This window comes from Corella eumyota, chromosome 1, assembly GCF_963082875.1.
Source record: "Corella eumyota chromosome 1, kaCorEumy4.1, whole genome shotgun sequence".
Lineage (NCBI taxonomy): Eukaryota > Metazoa > Chordata > Ascidiacea > Phlebobranchia > Corellidae > Corella > Corella eumyota.
The window spans coordinates 18,487,005-18,500,174 of record NC_137490.1 but is presented as its reverse complement, the minus strand read 5'-3'; the positions used below and the strand labels follow the sequence as shown (position 1 = coordinate 18,500,174).

At 26.9% G+C, this 13,170-nt stretch overlaps 1 protein-coding gene across 3 annotated transcripts; it reads left to right on the top strand.

Moving 5' to 3' along the window:
- The first annotated feature begins 524 nt into the window (after positions 1 to 524).
- LOC145754623 (DNA polymerase theta-like) lies at positions 525 to 13,015 on the top strand. 3 transcript variants are annotated; one of them, XM_082570718.1, is made up of 33 exons: positions 525 to 748; positions 1,328 to 1,460; positions 1,661 to 1,839; positions 2,165 to 2,246; positions 2,386 to 2,520; positions 2,711 to 2,807; positions 3,041 to 3,177; positions 3,459 to 3,601; positions 3,794 to 3,883; positions 4,063 to 4,185; positions 4,388 to 4,530; positions 4,660 to 4,746; positions 4,843 to 4,976; positions 5,226 to 5,367; positions 5,565 to 5,776; positions 5,946 to 6,070; positions 6,265 to 6,380; positions 6,924 to 7,051; positions 7,155 to 7,297; positions 7,483 to 7,961; positions 8,316 to 8,726; positions 8,888 to 8,992; positions 9,093 to 9,251; positions 9,401 to 9,503; positions 9,620 to 9,770; positions 9,879 to 10,035; positions 10,303 to 10,491; positions 10,974 to 11,138; positions 11,248 to 11,311; positions 11,435 to 11,641; positions 11,796 to 11,944; positions 12,101 to 12,306; positions 12,718 to 13,015. In XM_082570718.1, the coding sequence occupies exons 1-33, from the start codon at positions 631 to 633 to the stop codon at positions 12,923 to 12,925; spliced, it is 5,220 nt and encodes a 1,739-aa protein (XP_082426844.1). In that variant the 5' UTR covers positions 525 to 630; the 3' UTR covers positions 12,926 to 13,015. The 3 variants fall into 3 exon arrangements, 2 of the variants coding, with proteins under 2 accessions (XP_082426844.1, XP_082426836.1); XM_082570710.1 differs by having other exon boundaries at positions 7,483 to 8,726; XR_014284148.1 differs by lacking the exons at positions 11,796 to 11,944; positions 12,101 to 12,306; positions 12,718 to 13,015 and having other exon boundaries at positions 7,483 to 8,726; positions 11,233 to 11,311; positions 11,435 to 11,450.
- The last annotated feature ends 155 nt before the right edge of the window (positions 13,016 to 13,170 follow it).

The window sequence follows — 13,170 nt, the reverse complement described above, 5'->3', positions numbered from 1 at the left end:
GTGGATATTATCAGTTCACGAATTAATTTTTTTTTAACTAAATAAAGTATGATGACGTTGTATCTTACCGGTTAAGAAATGTGTTAATTTTAAAGAATCTCTACTGCGCTCAAGTAAAATAACTGCTTAAAATGCACTGCCGCCTTAATAATTTAGCAAAGACTTTTTGGGTTTAGCTAGATAAGTGTCCTACAACCTAATAAAAAGACTTTTACTATCGACAATGCGGATCAAACTTTAATGTTGCTGGTAATAGCTTAAACCCCATTTATGGGTTGATGTCCAGTTTTTTAACTTATTCATCACAGTTATCAGGGATTGGGGATCTTTTATTGTTCTACCGCTTAAAACATTTTTTTTAATTTATAATAATATTGAACACACGACAATATTTGTGATAGTTCCAAATTTCACCCCATGTAAGCTATAATTTTTTTTATTTATCCACTTTTAACATTTTTGCGCGCTATTTGATTTACCTTTGACAAGGGGGGTTTTCCCTATTCGCAATGAAGTAAAATAATATCTCAGTTTGCCTTTTCTTAAGTTTTGTTACTAGGTTAAATATTGGGCCAAATAAATCAGCTATGAAGTCAGTATAATCGTTGTAAACTCTTTTTTACAAGAAATATGGACGAAATATCGTCATGGGGACTTCATTCTTGCATCGTCAAAAACTATCAAGAAAATGGAATTCAAAAATTGTTTAACTGGCAGGTCGAATGCTTAAACTCACCTGGTGTGCTAGGTAAGAATTATTTTTAACTTATATAAAAGTGTGTACGCATTATTTTATTTCGTCATCATGTTAAAAACGTTTTTACATTTAAAACTACATTACAATAGAGAAACTGACCGGCAGCGTGGTGTATTGGTAAGAACACCACCATGAGGTCGTGGGTTCAATCCCCACTGCTCTAATGCTGTAGCGCCCTTGAGTAAGGCGCTATAAACGGTATGAACTCCTGCTGAGCCAGCCCTTAATCAGTAGATTAATTATTGGGCAATTATAATCTACTAGTCTGGAAAATGGGTCAGTTTTTGCCAATTTCAGGCGTGCATTTTTTTCAACGAAAAAAATCGTGTGCATGCACGCTGCCCTACTTTCCAGATTGGATAATCTATATGATATCGCAAACTGCTAAAGGCAACTCGAGACTGGGTCAGAATAACTGATGTTACTCTATGTTTAGGTCGCGCATTTAACCTTTCCACATCGAGGATAAAGATATATATACAAAAAAAAACATGAATATATTTTGTTAAAAAACACTGCTTTTTGAATAGACAGATAGACTTTCCTCATATTTATTGACATAATTTTTAGATGGTAAAAACTTGGTGTTTTCTGCTCCGACCAGTGCTGGCAAAACTTTAATTGTTGAAATTCTTTTAATAAAACGACTTCAAAAAACTGGAAACAAAGTTATTTTTATTCTACCTTATGTTTCTTTGGTAAAGTAAGTTTAAGAAGCTTTTTACATTTTTTTAACCCAATTGTAAATTCAGTAAATAAGGTTTCAAGTTTGGTTCCAGTTAAAATTACTCAAATTTACTTAAGGTTTAAAAGCTGTGAATTTAAGCTTGTGATTTACAAAATAAATCTTTAAATTTCTTTTTTAAATTATTTTTTTTTAAAAAAATCTTTTTTTTGTTACAGAGAAAAAATGTTTAGTTTACAACAATTAGTTGAAGGCTCTGGTATTAGGGTCGATGGTTACATGGGTGGGATTTCCCCTTCAGGTGGTTTTTCTTCAATTGATGTTGCAATTTGCACAATAGAGAAGGCGAACAGTTTGATTAACAGATTGATCGAAGAAAAAAAGTTGCACAAATTAGGTAAATACTATTTCTCTAGCAATCTTTTTATATGTTCTAACAATTTATTTATTCGATAATTATTATAACCTCAACTTGGTCTTAAGTTGCTTTTGCTAGATTGGGATATTATCAGTAAGCTACTTAAAATTGAACATCATTTTTCTGTATACCAGTATGTATATCCTTTTTGATTTTTAATGAACAAAAATCTTACGCTGTTCTAGGTGTTTGTTAATAATTTTATTCTGGTTCATATTCTTTATTACAATAGTTTTATATATTATTTGCAAAAGTGTTATACTTACATTTATTTACATAGATAGTTAAATAAAATATTTTTAAGGTATGATAGTAGTTGATGAACTGCATATGGTATCAGATCAAAGTAGAGGATACTTACTTGAACTTTTACTCACTAAAGTCAGGTATAATATTTATATTAAATTTGGTATTTGAAATAGCCAAAAATTATCAGTTCATGTTCACATAATTTGTATTATTCTTTAAATGATTAAACCAATTTTAATAAAATTGAATTTAGTTGTTTTATATTGAATTTTTTAGGTTTTTGTCTCTGTGCAAAACAGCATCCTCAACTCAGGAATATAATTTACAAATAATTGGAATGAGTGCAACAGTTCCTAATTTAAATCTGCTTTCTGATTGGTTGGATGCCACTTTGTATCAGACCACTTTTAGGTTTTTAAAACACTTTTTTTTAAATGGTTTATAAAATGCTTTATAAAATAATTAGGCTATAACAATCTTAGGCAATTTATTTTCGATTCCTGTTTGTTGAAATTTTTGTGTTTAAAATGTAGTAGTTTTGTATTTAAAATGTGTAATTTGAAAAATACGTAAAAAAGATTTAAATAAATTGATAATTTAGACCAGTACCTCTTCAACGATGCATTAAGATTGGTCTTGAAATTTTTGACGAAAATTTTACAAAACTTAGAAATGTCCAGTCAAAAGTTGAACTATTTGTTAGTTAGTGTCTAAATTTTTAATGCGTTATCTTAGATATAGTTTTCTTTTGATTTTATAATTGTAGTTTTTTATTTTGCATGATCATATTTTTTTTAATTTTTTAGTTTTATTTTATAGATTTTTAGTAGTATTTAGTTAAATTGTTATATTTTTAATTAAATTCTGATTTTGGGTTTAACTTTTAATATAAAGCAAACCAGCATTAGAAAATATAATTTATAAAATTTAGGATGATCAAAATGAAATAACTTCATTATGTCATGAAACAATATTAGATGGAAATTCAGTTTTAATTTTTTGCCCCACTAAGCAATGGTGTGAAAAGTTGTCCAATTTAATTGCTCGCAACTTTTATTATTTAAATAGGTCAGTTAAACTAAATATTAACAAATAATTAAATATTATTTGATATTTTAAAATTTTCAGTATGATTTTTTAAGTAAAATTTTTATTTTTATTTAATTAATTGTGTTTATTAATTCTTAAATTAGTTAAAAATTCTTCATATAGAATTTTAATTTTTAGTCACATTTTTAGTAGTCTAGAAATTTTTTTAACTGTTTTTTATTTTGCATGCATTATTAAGTTAAATTTTTAATAACCATGTATTTTTTTAATTTTTTTAATAAAATATTCTATGAATATAGCAATTCAGACAACTTACAGCATCATATTAAATTAAAAACAAAAGAGTTGGAACAAATTGTTGAACACCTGAAAAGATTGCCATCTGGGTTGGACGACGCTTTAAAGTTGACAATTCCATTAGGTGTAGCATACCATCATGCAGGTATTAAAACTTTAAATTTACAGTAAAAAGATTTTTTTTTAAATTGATTGTTTTAGCGAAAAAAAAATTTTTATTTTTTTTAAATTAAAAAAAAATTCTATTGTTTTAACTGTTGCTAAATTTTAATAAAAAATTATTCAATTTAAGAAGTTGACAATTATTTTACCTTAAAATAAAGTAATAATGTCGTAGGTTTAACAACAGAAGAGAGAGATGTCATTGAAGGAGGTTTCAGGAGAAATTTTATTAAAGTTTTAGTTGCAACTTCCACTCTGTCTTCTGGTAAATTCAATTTGAAATTTGTTTGAAAAAAAATCAATTTAAAATTAATTTGCTTTATATAATATTTCTATGTAGTATAGTTTTATCCTTACTAGTTCTGTACCTATAATACGACTAACTTTCGTTTATTAAAACACACATATTTTTTGCTTAATAACATTTTTATTACCTTTGTGTAGGTGTTAATCTACCAGCTAGAAGAGTTATCATAAGAACTCCAATATTTCATCGAAATGTGATCAATCTTTTAACTTATCAACAAATGGCTGGAAGAGCTGGAAGAAAGGGAAAAGATCAATCAGGTTTTAAACCTAATTAACATTTTGGTTTTTGTACAAACACATAATACGCAGTTTTGCTTAGATATTACAGCATTTTATGAACTCTAATTTAAATGCAGACCCATGTAATGTAGTGATGTTGTATTGCATAATAAATATTAAAAATGGTCGCTTAGTCAAAAATAAGAAATATACTTGACAAAATTAATCAATTTTTCCCTAGGTGAAAGCATTTTAATTTGTCAGCCAAGCGAACGAAAAAAAGTTGAAGTTTTGTTAAAGAATGGTCTACCACCAATACAAAGTTGTTTAAATTCGATTTCAAATAATACTGTGACAAAAAGTATGAAAAGGGCAATACTAGAGGTTATTACAAAAAAAATATTAATTTAATTTACAATAGCTAATATTCCTTTTTTATCCTTCTAAATGGTTGATATTCTAGTAACAAGAAATTTATGTAATATATTTATATGTTATTTGTTTTGTTTCTAGATAATAGTAAATGGGATTGCAAGTACATTTAGTGATATTCTTTTATATATAAAGTGTACCCTGCTATCAGCTCAGCTTAAATGTGAAGTAAGTACAATTTTTTTATTAAAATAAGTTTTTCTAAATATTTTTTTTATAAAATTTTTTTATTTTGTTCTAGTTTATAATATTTTCATATTTTAGGCAGACCTAGATGCTGATGACAAAAATATTGACATAGAAATCATAAAAGAATGTTTATTGTGGTTAAAAGAATATGAATTTATTTACATGGAATCTAATTTGGAGGATGAATCAGAAAATAAAGATATTTTAAAGTAATTTAGGGTTATTTATTTATTTAAAATATAAATTTTATCCAAAAATAAATTGGTGAAATATATTCTTGACATCATTTTTTTATATTTTTATCCTTAACTTGAGAAGGCTGACTTTTTGACCTAAACTTGGGATAACATTTGTTACCTTGCCCCAGCCTTAAGTTAACTTTTGCTGTTTTGGTAATATAAATTAATTTGCTTGTTAGTTTACCCAGCATAAATAATACAAAGAATATAATTTTGCAGTACCAAGTTATCAGCAAGTCAGTTTGGCAGAGCTGCTTTATTATCATCCCTTCCTGCAAGTGAGGCTTTACAGGTACTTGCTGACTTAAGAATGGCATCCAAGAACCTTGTACTAGATACTGAACTACATTTAGTGTATCAGGTAATGATTTTAACATAGATATATTCCAAAAAATAATTATATTAGTTGCAAATGGATATAAGCTTCAATAAACCAATTATTTGGGTCTTTTTTTTTGACTAATACATCCATTTTAAACAAGCACAATTTAAATATATTTTTTTAGTATTCATCACTGAAAAAGGCATGCACTTTACACTACTGATTTATATTTTCAGATAACTCCTTTGTATTCATTTAATGACTGGCAAAATTTGAATTGGATTGATTACCTGAGAATTTATGAAGGGTTACCTGGATCTTTGTTACGAGTTGCTGACATAGTTGGAATTAACGAAGGTTTTATCACCAGGTTGGCCACTTGTGGGAGTAGTTTGCTAAGTGGAAAAATCACTGAGAAAAGGTTGAGGCAGTTAAACATACACACAAGGTATCTAAATAAATTATAAGATTTTTTGTACCTCGATTTGGTTGCAATTATTTAAATAATTCCAAGTCTATTAAATTAAAAACATAAGAAATTTTATTTTAAACTTGGAATTTTTTATTTATAAGCGATTAGAATAGTTATTAGATTTTGAATTTGAAATATTTTTTAGATTTTTTGCAGCTTTAGCACTTCATGATTTGGTAAATGAGGTTCCACTTAATATTACTTGTGAGAAGTTTAATTGTAACAGAGGTATGCTACAATCCTTACAACAATCTGCTTCGTCTTTTGCAGGTAAGTTCCTTAAAAAAATTCTTTTTTGAACAATCGTACAAGAAAAAAGTTTTTTCTACAATACTTTACAATTTTAAAATTGTACAGTTTTCTTAGTAATTTATTTAATATTTTTTTACAATCGTTATAAGTTTTTTTATTTTTAAACTTACAACTTAGTTTTAAATCATTTAACTAATTTATTTATATTTTAGGAATGGTTACAACATTCTGTCAACAATTAGGTTGGTGGAGTTTAGAATTATTATTCAAGGAATTCCAATGTAGATTGGTGTTTGGTGTTCAACATCAACTTGTGGATCTTACAAAGGTATTTTTTTTTTTATATATCTTTATCCTCGATGTGGGAAAGTCGAATGCGCAACCTAAACATAGAGTAACATAAGTTACTACGACCCAGTCTCGAGTTGCCTGTGGCAGATTGGGTTATTATAGAGACTATAATTGCCCGGTAATTATGCTGCTGATTAAGTGTTGGCTCAGCAGGAGTTCATACCCTTTATAGCGCCTCACTCAAAGGCGCTACAGCATGAGATCAGTGGGGATTGAACCCACAACCTCATGTGTGATGTAGCAAGTGTTCTTACCACTACACCACTCTGCCGGTCAAATTTTTAAGGTTTTTTAAAATTTATTTAAACATAAATTAAAGTAATACTTAAGGTTTTTTTTATCGCTATTAATTATTTGTAATCCTATTTTTTTATTTTTTTTTAAGATGAAATTTGTTTAAAAAAATTTAGTCTCAAAATTTGAAATAGTTTTTAAAGTGTAATTTTTATTCCACCAAATCACTGTATGCATTTTATTTCTAGTCATAAATTATTACTAATTAACTAGTATATAAATCTAGATTTCAATAATGAAAAAGGAGTATGCAAGAGCATTATATAATGCAGGTTATACAACTTGTGAGTTATTAGCTTGTGCCGAAACCAATGATATTTCAACAATTTTAAGAAATTCTACGAAGTTTCAAAGGTAATATAACATTTGGTAAAACCTAATAAAAGTTTTTCTATAAATTTTTTGTGTAGTATTCATACAAGTTTTCTACAACTTACCTTTTTAAAATATATTTTAGCATTAGAAAAGATGTACTGAAAGATAATTTACCAGACACTGATGAAGTAAAACCAAACAATATTATCCTGTTTGGTTCAAATATTTGTTTGACTGAAGAAGAAGCTGCAGCTAAATTTATAAAGCAAGCACAAATATTACATCGTAAGTTACACTTATATATTTTTTAACTTATATAACCATATGATAAAACAACTTTTATTTAATTTTAACAAACTCGTGTATAAAAATTTTTAAAATGTTTATTTCTAACAATTTATTTTAAATACAAATAGCTTTAACTATTAGAATTCGTGTTTAAAACTTTTATATTTGAATTTATTTTTTAGCATTAGAACGTCAGGATGATACTAGCATAACACAACCCATTTTACCAACTACTTTAAATCATGACTCAACTTTCTCAAGCCAGGACTTTTTACAAAAATTATCTCAAAAGGTGCCGCCAGAAAAATTTGTTTACAATAATGAGAACAATGATAAAAGTGACAACGAAATTAACAATGAAAATAAAGAGTTAAATTATTCTTTAATATCTAAAAACTCAATAACAAATGAAAGCGACAAGGATTTTTTGTTCAGTTTCCAATCCCAAGTTCAATCTATTAATATTCATGATGAAACCTTCGAATTTACTTTTAATGATTCAAAACAAGAAAACTGTAAAACTGCAAATATAAACTCTTTATCTTTAAATAGTATTCAAGATAAAATTGAAAAAGAGTTACATAATAAAGATGATGAAGAAACAAAATCAAAAACTGCAATGCCAGAAGGTTTAACTAAACAAAGTGAAATTTACCCACAAGTTAGTAATGTTGTTTTAATAAATGACACAATTGAATCTGAGTATAATACTTCCATGACAGATTCCCAAATAGTTACTATGTTTAAAAGTGGATTGACACAAACCGAAAATAAATCAAATTTAGAATTTTCACTAACAAAACAAAAATTAGGCAAAGGCGAACTAAAAGATTATATTTGTTGTGTAAAACCTGAAAATTTAATGCAACAGAAATTCAGCACACCTACAGAAATGCAAAATTTACAAGCCAATAATTTGGAGAAAAAATATATGTCCAGCCCTTGCCCAAATATTGACCCATTTAGTTCTCTATGTAGTACACCTATACTAGATAACCTTCCATCTCAATTGCAGGATAATAAACCAACATCTGACAACTCTGGTGATATGCTGTTAATAAATAATGATCAAGAATTTGTTAATTTAAGCGAATTATTTTCCCATTCTGTTTCTTTGGTCGATAAATTCGATAACACGTCATGTGACTTATTCCATAGCAACAGCACCGAAACTGTTGTCGAAAATAAACAGAATTTACCGTTTGATGACATGACAAATTTAGAAAATTCCATCAATAAAATAACTTTAAATGAAAAGTCTACTATTATTCCGCAAAATAAAAAACAGTTAAACAAATTAGAACTTTTATACAAAAAATCTGATGTTATAATTGATGTTTGTGCTAACATCGAACTGTTTTATTGCTTTATTCAAGAACTGTCTAAACAAAAAGTGGTTGGAATAGCTGTTATAAGTGAAATAATGGTAATTATTTTACACCAATATTTATTAATTACTACTATTTCAATGACATAATAAAATCAACTGTATATGATAAAAATAGAAAAATAATTGGTATGCATAATTTGTTAAAAACAATATCCTTTAATGTAGGTCACATTAATCTTCATTTTTATTTTTTACAGAACAAAATTAAAGAAGAAAATTGTTACAAACACAAAATGAATATGGAAGTAGAAGGAATTTCAGTTTGTTGGAACCAAAAAAATTGTTATTACATTTCTTTACAAGTAAGAAAGCTAAAAAATACAATTTTCTTTTAATAGTATTGTTAGCATTATTAAATTATGTTTGTTTCTCTTTTAAACACATTAGATTTTTTGATTTTAGAATGATAAAAATTGCCCGATTCCAGTTGAAACTAGAATTTCTGAAATTTCAAAAATAATGAACTCCAATAAAGATTGTGTTTATGTTGGTTCTAATGTTAAACAACAAGTCAAACTAATTTCAAGTTTATTTGATATTTATTTACATACAAAATGGAAGGTAATTAATCAGTGGTAATGTTGAATTTAAGAATTTAACATTTAATTTTTTTAAACAAGTAGATGACGCTATTTTTATAATTTTGTAATGGAAAAATTTTTTACATAAAATGTTTTTATTTAATTTGATTTATTTTTTGTAATCTTAAGGATCCTCTTATTGCAGCTTGGTTATTAGATCCTGATAATTTGGACATTAAATTTGATGACCTAATGAAAAAACACGCCACAAATTATAAAAAAATAATTCATGGTAAATCATATAACTTCTACATTAATTATTTTTTTTTACATAAAAATTAAAAAAATAACATTTATTTACAAGTACTGTTAATATAAAAGTGTACAGTATTCATTTAATTTTTTTAGGTATTAAAAATAGCAGGATGTCAAATCCTATTAAACTAGCTTGTAAAGAAACATTATTATCATTCGATTCTGTATTTCAAATGGACGAAATATTAAGTGAACAAAAAATGTTGAAATCTTACCAAGATATTGAAATGCCACATGTTGTTAGGTATATTATTTTTTATTTAAAATTTAAAGAAATGATATTAAAACTAACACTAACCTAAATCTATACACTTTTATATTTTAAACAAGTATTTTTCCAATTTTGTTTTAGTTTAGCAATATTAGAAATGAATGGGATTGGTATTGATATTGTAAAATTGAAAAGACATCAAACTTTGTTATTAAAGTATTTGCGAGAATTACAAAATGAAGCCTGGAAAATTATGGGACATAAATTTAACCTTTCCAGTACAACTGAGGTAGCAAAGGTAAAATTTAAATTATTTTTTTATCACATTTTGTATTTTCATAGGACTATATTATTTAATTAAGCCTTGTATGCATAGTTCTAACATTATTTTTTTTGTGAAAAGAAATTTTTTTGATAAACTTTAAAATATTTTTAAGTTTTTACATATTATGCTATTCAGCTGTTATTTAAAAAAATTATTTTTAAATTTCTAATATTTATAATTGTGATATAAATTTATAATAGATTGTAACAAATTGTTATTATTTATGTTATAAAAATACAGGTTTTGTATGGTGAACTTGGTCTAAAGCCCAGCTCAGAAACCTTAAAGTCTTTAGATCAGAAAAAATCCCATTACAAATATTGGGGCACTAACAAAATAATTTTGACTGAACTATCTGAGCAAATTAATCCTCACCCACTTCCTATAGTTATTATGCAATGGAGATCTTTACATTATTCTTTATACAAGGTAGCATTACATTTATATATGTGTACATTGAGTTATTTTAAAAATTAATTTTTTAGTTAAAGTTTTTAAATTTTGGCATTTGTATAGCATTGATTAAACAACTTTATTTTTTTTGAATGCTTTTAAAAGGCACTGATTTTATGCAAATTTTTTTATATATATATTTTTATCCTCGATGTGGGAAGGTTAAATACACGACATAAACATAGAGTAAGGTCAATTAGCCCAACCCAGTCTCAAGTTGCCTTGTGAGTTTGGGATAATATACAATGTAATTGCCTGATAATTACGCTGCTGATTAACTGCTGGCTCAGCAGAAGTTCATACCATTTAATGAGCCTTATTCGAGGGTACAACAGCATGAGAACAGTAGGGATTAAATCCAGGCCCTTATGTAGTGTAGCAAGTGTTCTGACTAAAACAGCACGCTGCCAAAATTAAGTATGAATTATTAAAAAAATTTAAGAAGTGTTTATTTTTAGGTATTGCATCCCTTATCATCTCAATTAAATCTTGATTCTGATGACATTCAGTTTTTTACACCAAGTTGTGTTGCATGTACTTCAACTGGTAGAATATCAATGTGTGAACCAAATATTCAGAATATACCAAAGTTGTTTTCAGTAAATTTACCCAACACATCTTTGGTAATAACTATTTGTAATTGGATATTTATTCTTAGAAGACCAAATATTTTTTTAGGAAATAGTTTTGTTTATCTTATAAATTAATTTAAAATAGTTTTATTGTATTTAGAATAAAACAGGGGAAATTTCAAGTCATGAAATAAATCTTCGAAGTTTATTTGTTTCTAATACAGGTCAAGTATTTACAGAATAAAAAAAGGGCTTTTTCTAAACTTTTATTTAAAAAACTTTTAACTCCAATATTAAACGTACACCTCACCAAATTAAAAGCTTAAATATTTGTATCTAATTTTTAGGCAATGTTTTTATATCTGCTGATTATTCCCAACTGGAGCTTCGTATATTGGCTCACATGTCCAAAGATGATAAATTATTATCAACATTAAATAGAAGTGATGGGGTAGATGTGTTTAAGCTTATAGCAGTTAGTTTAAATGAGAAAATAAACAATCCTGAACAAGTGAATAATGATCGAAGGCAGATGGCAAAGCAAATATGTTATGGTATTTTAAGTTTTATAAAAAAACTTTAATTGAAATTTTTTTGGATTGTTTTAAATATGTGAAATTTTGTTTATTGTTTTCAAGTATATTAATAGTTTTATATTTTTACTGTTGTTTTCTAATTTTTTTTTGACATTTATGTATTTATATTTAGGTATTATATATGGTATGGGGGCAAACAGTTTGTCAAAACAAATGAAAAAATCTGAAACCGAAGCAGCAAATTTTATCGAGTCATTTATGAAAATGTACTCAAAGGTTTCAGTTTATTTACAGAAAACTGTGAAAAGCTGCAAAGAAAATGTAAGTTCATTTTACATCTGTCATTTAAAATCATTTTATTTAGAGAGTATGATAAAGTACAAAAAATTAATGCTACTTTTGAAAAAAAAATTAAAAATCTAACATTCCCAAAACAGTTATCTGATTTTTGACTTTTTTAATTTTTTTTTAATTTAGGGTTACATTACGACTCTTGCCGGTAGAAGAAGATATTTGCCTGATATTAGAAGTCCAAGAATGGAGTTAAGGGGACATGCAGAGAGACAAGCAATAAACAGTGTTATACAAGGTTCTGCTGCTGATTTGGTGAAGTCTGCTACTTGTGAAATTATAAAAGAAGCAGCTGCTAGAAAATGGAATCTTCTGCGACACAAAGAAAATAGGTAACATTAATCTATTAATGTTTTATAGGAATAGTGACTGTTTAAAAAGTAAAAAATGACCTAAAATTGGTGTAGTTGTAAGAACACTTGTTACACCATACATGAGGTTGTGGGTTCAATCCTACTGATCTCATGCTGTAGCGCCCTTGAGTAAGGCGCTATAAACGGTATGAACTTCTGCTGAGCCAGCACTTAATCAGCAGTATAATTATTGGGCAATTATAATCTATAATATCCCAAACTGCCACAGGCAACTCAAGACTGGGTCAGAGTAACTTATGTTACTCTATGTTTAAATCACGCATTCGACTTTCCCACATCGAGGATAAAGATATATACAAAAAAATTAATAAAAAAATATGCATATGCTTAATTAAGGTTAAAGCAAATTCCATTTTTTATTTCTACCAGTGATTTGTTACGGCGAAATTGTTACTTTGTTCATCAAATTCATGATGAGTTGATATTTGAAGTGAACCAGAGTATGGTTAATGAAGTATGTTTAGTAATGCATCACTGTATGACAACTTGTGTTTCACTTAATGTAAAGTTAAGTGCAAATTTTAAAGTGGGACCAGCTTGGGGCAATTTAGAAACTTATGAATTTAGTTTTTTATAATTATTTTTTGATGAATTTTAAAGCAATATTTTTTTGTTCAACTCATTGTACTATTTAACTCATTTATGTTGTTTTAAAATAATATATATTTTGTTGGTGTATTTTTAAATAAAGTCTTTTTTTTGTAAAATAGCATTTGTAATGATATTAACAGATTCAGTTGCGTTAGTTTATCAATAAAGTACTTTTTTTTTATCTTAAAAAGTTGCCATTTAACTGTTTTGGTGCTTGTCCGAACCGTGTAG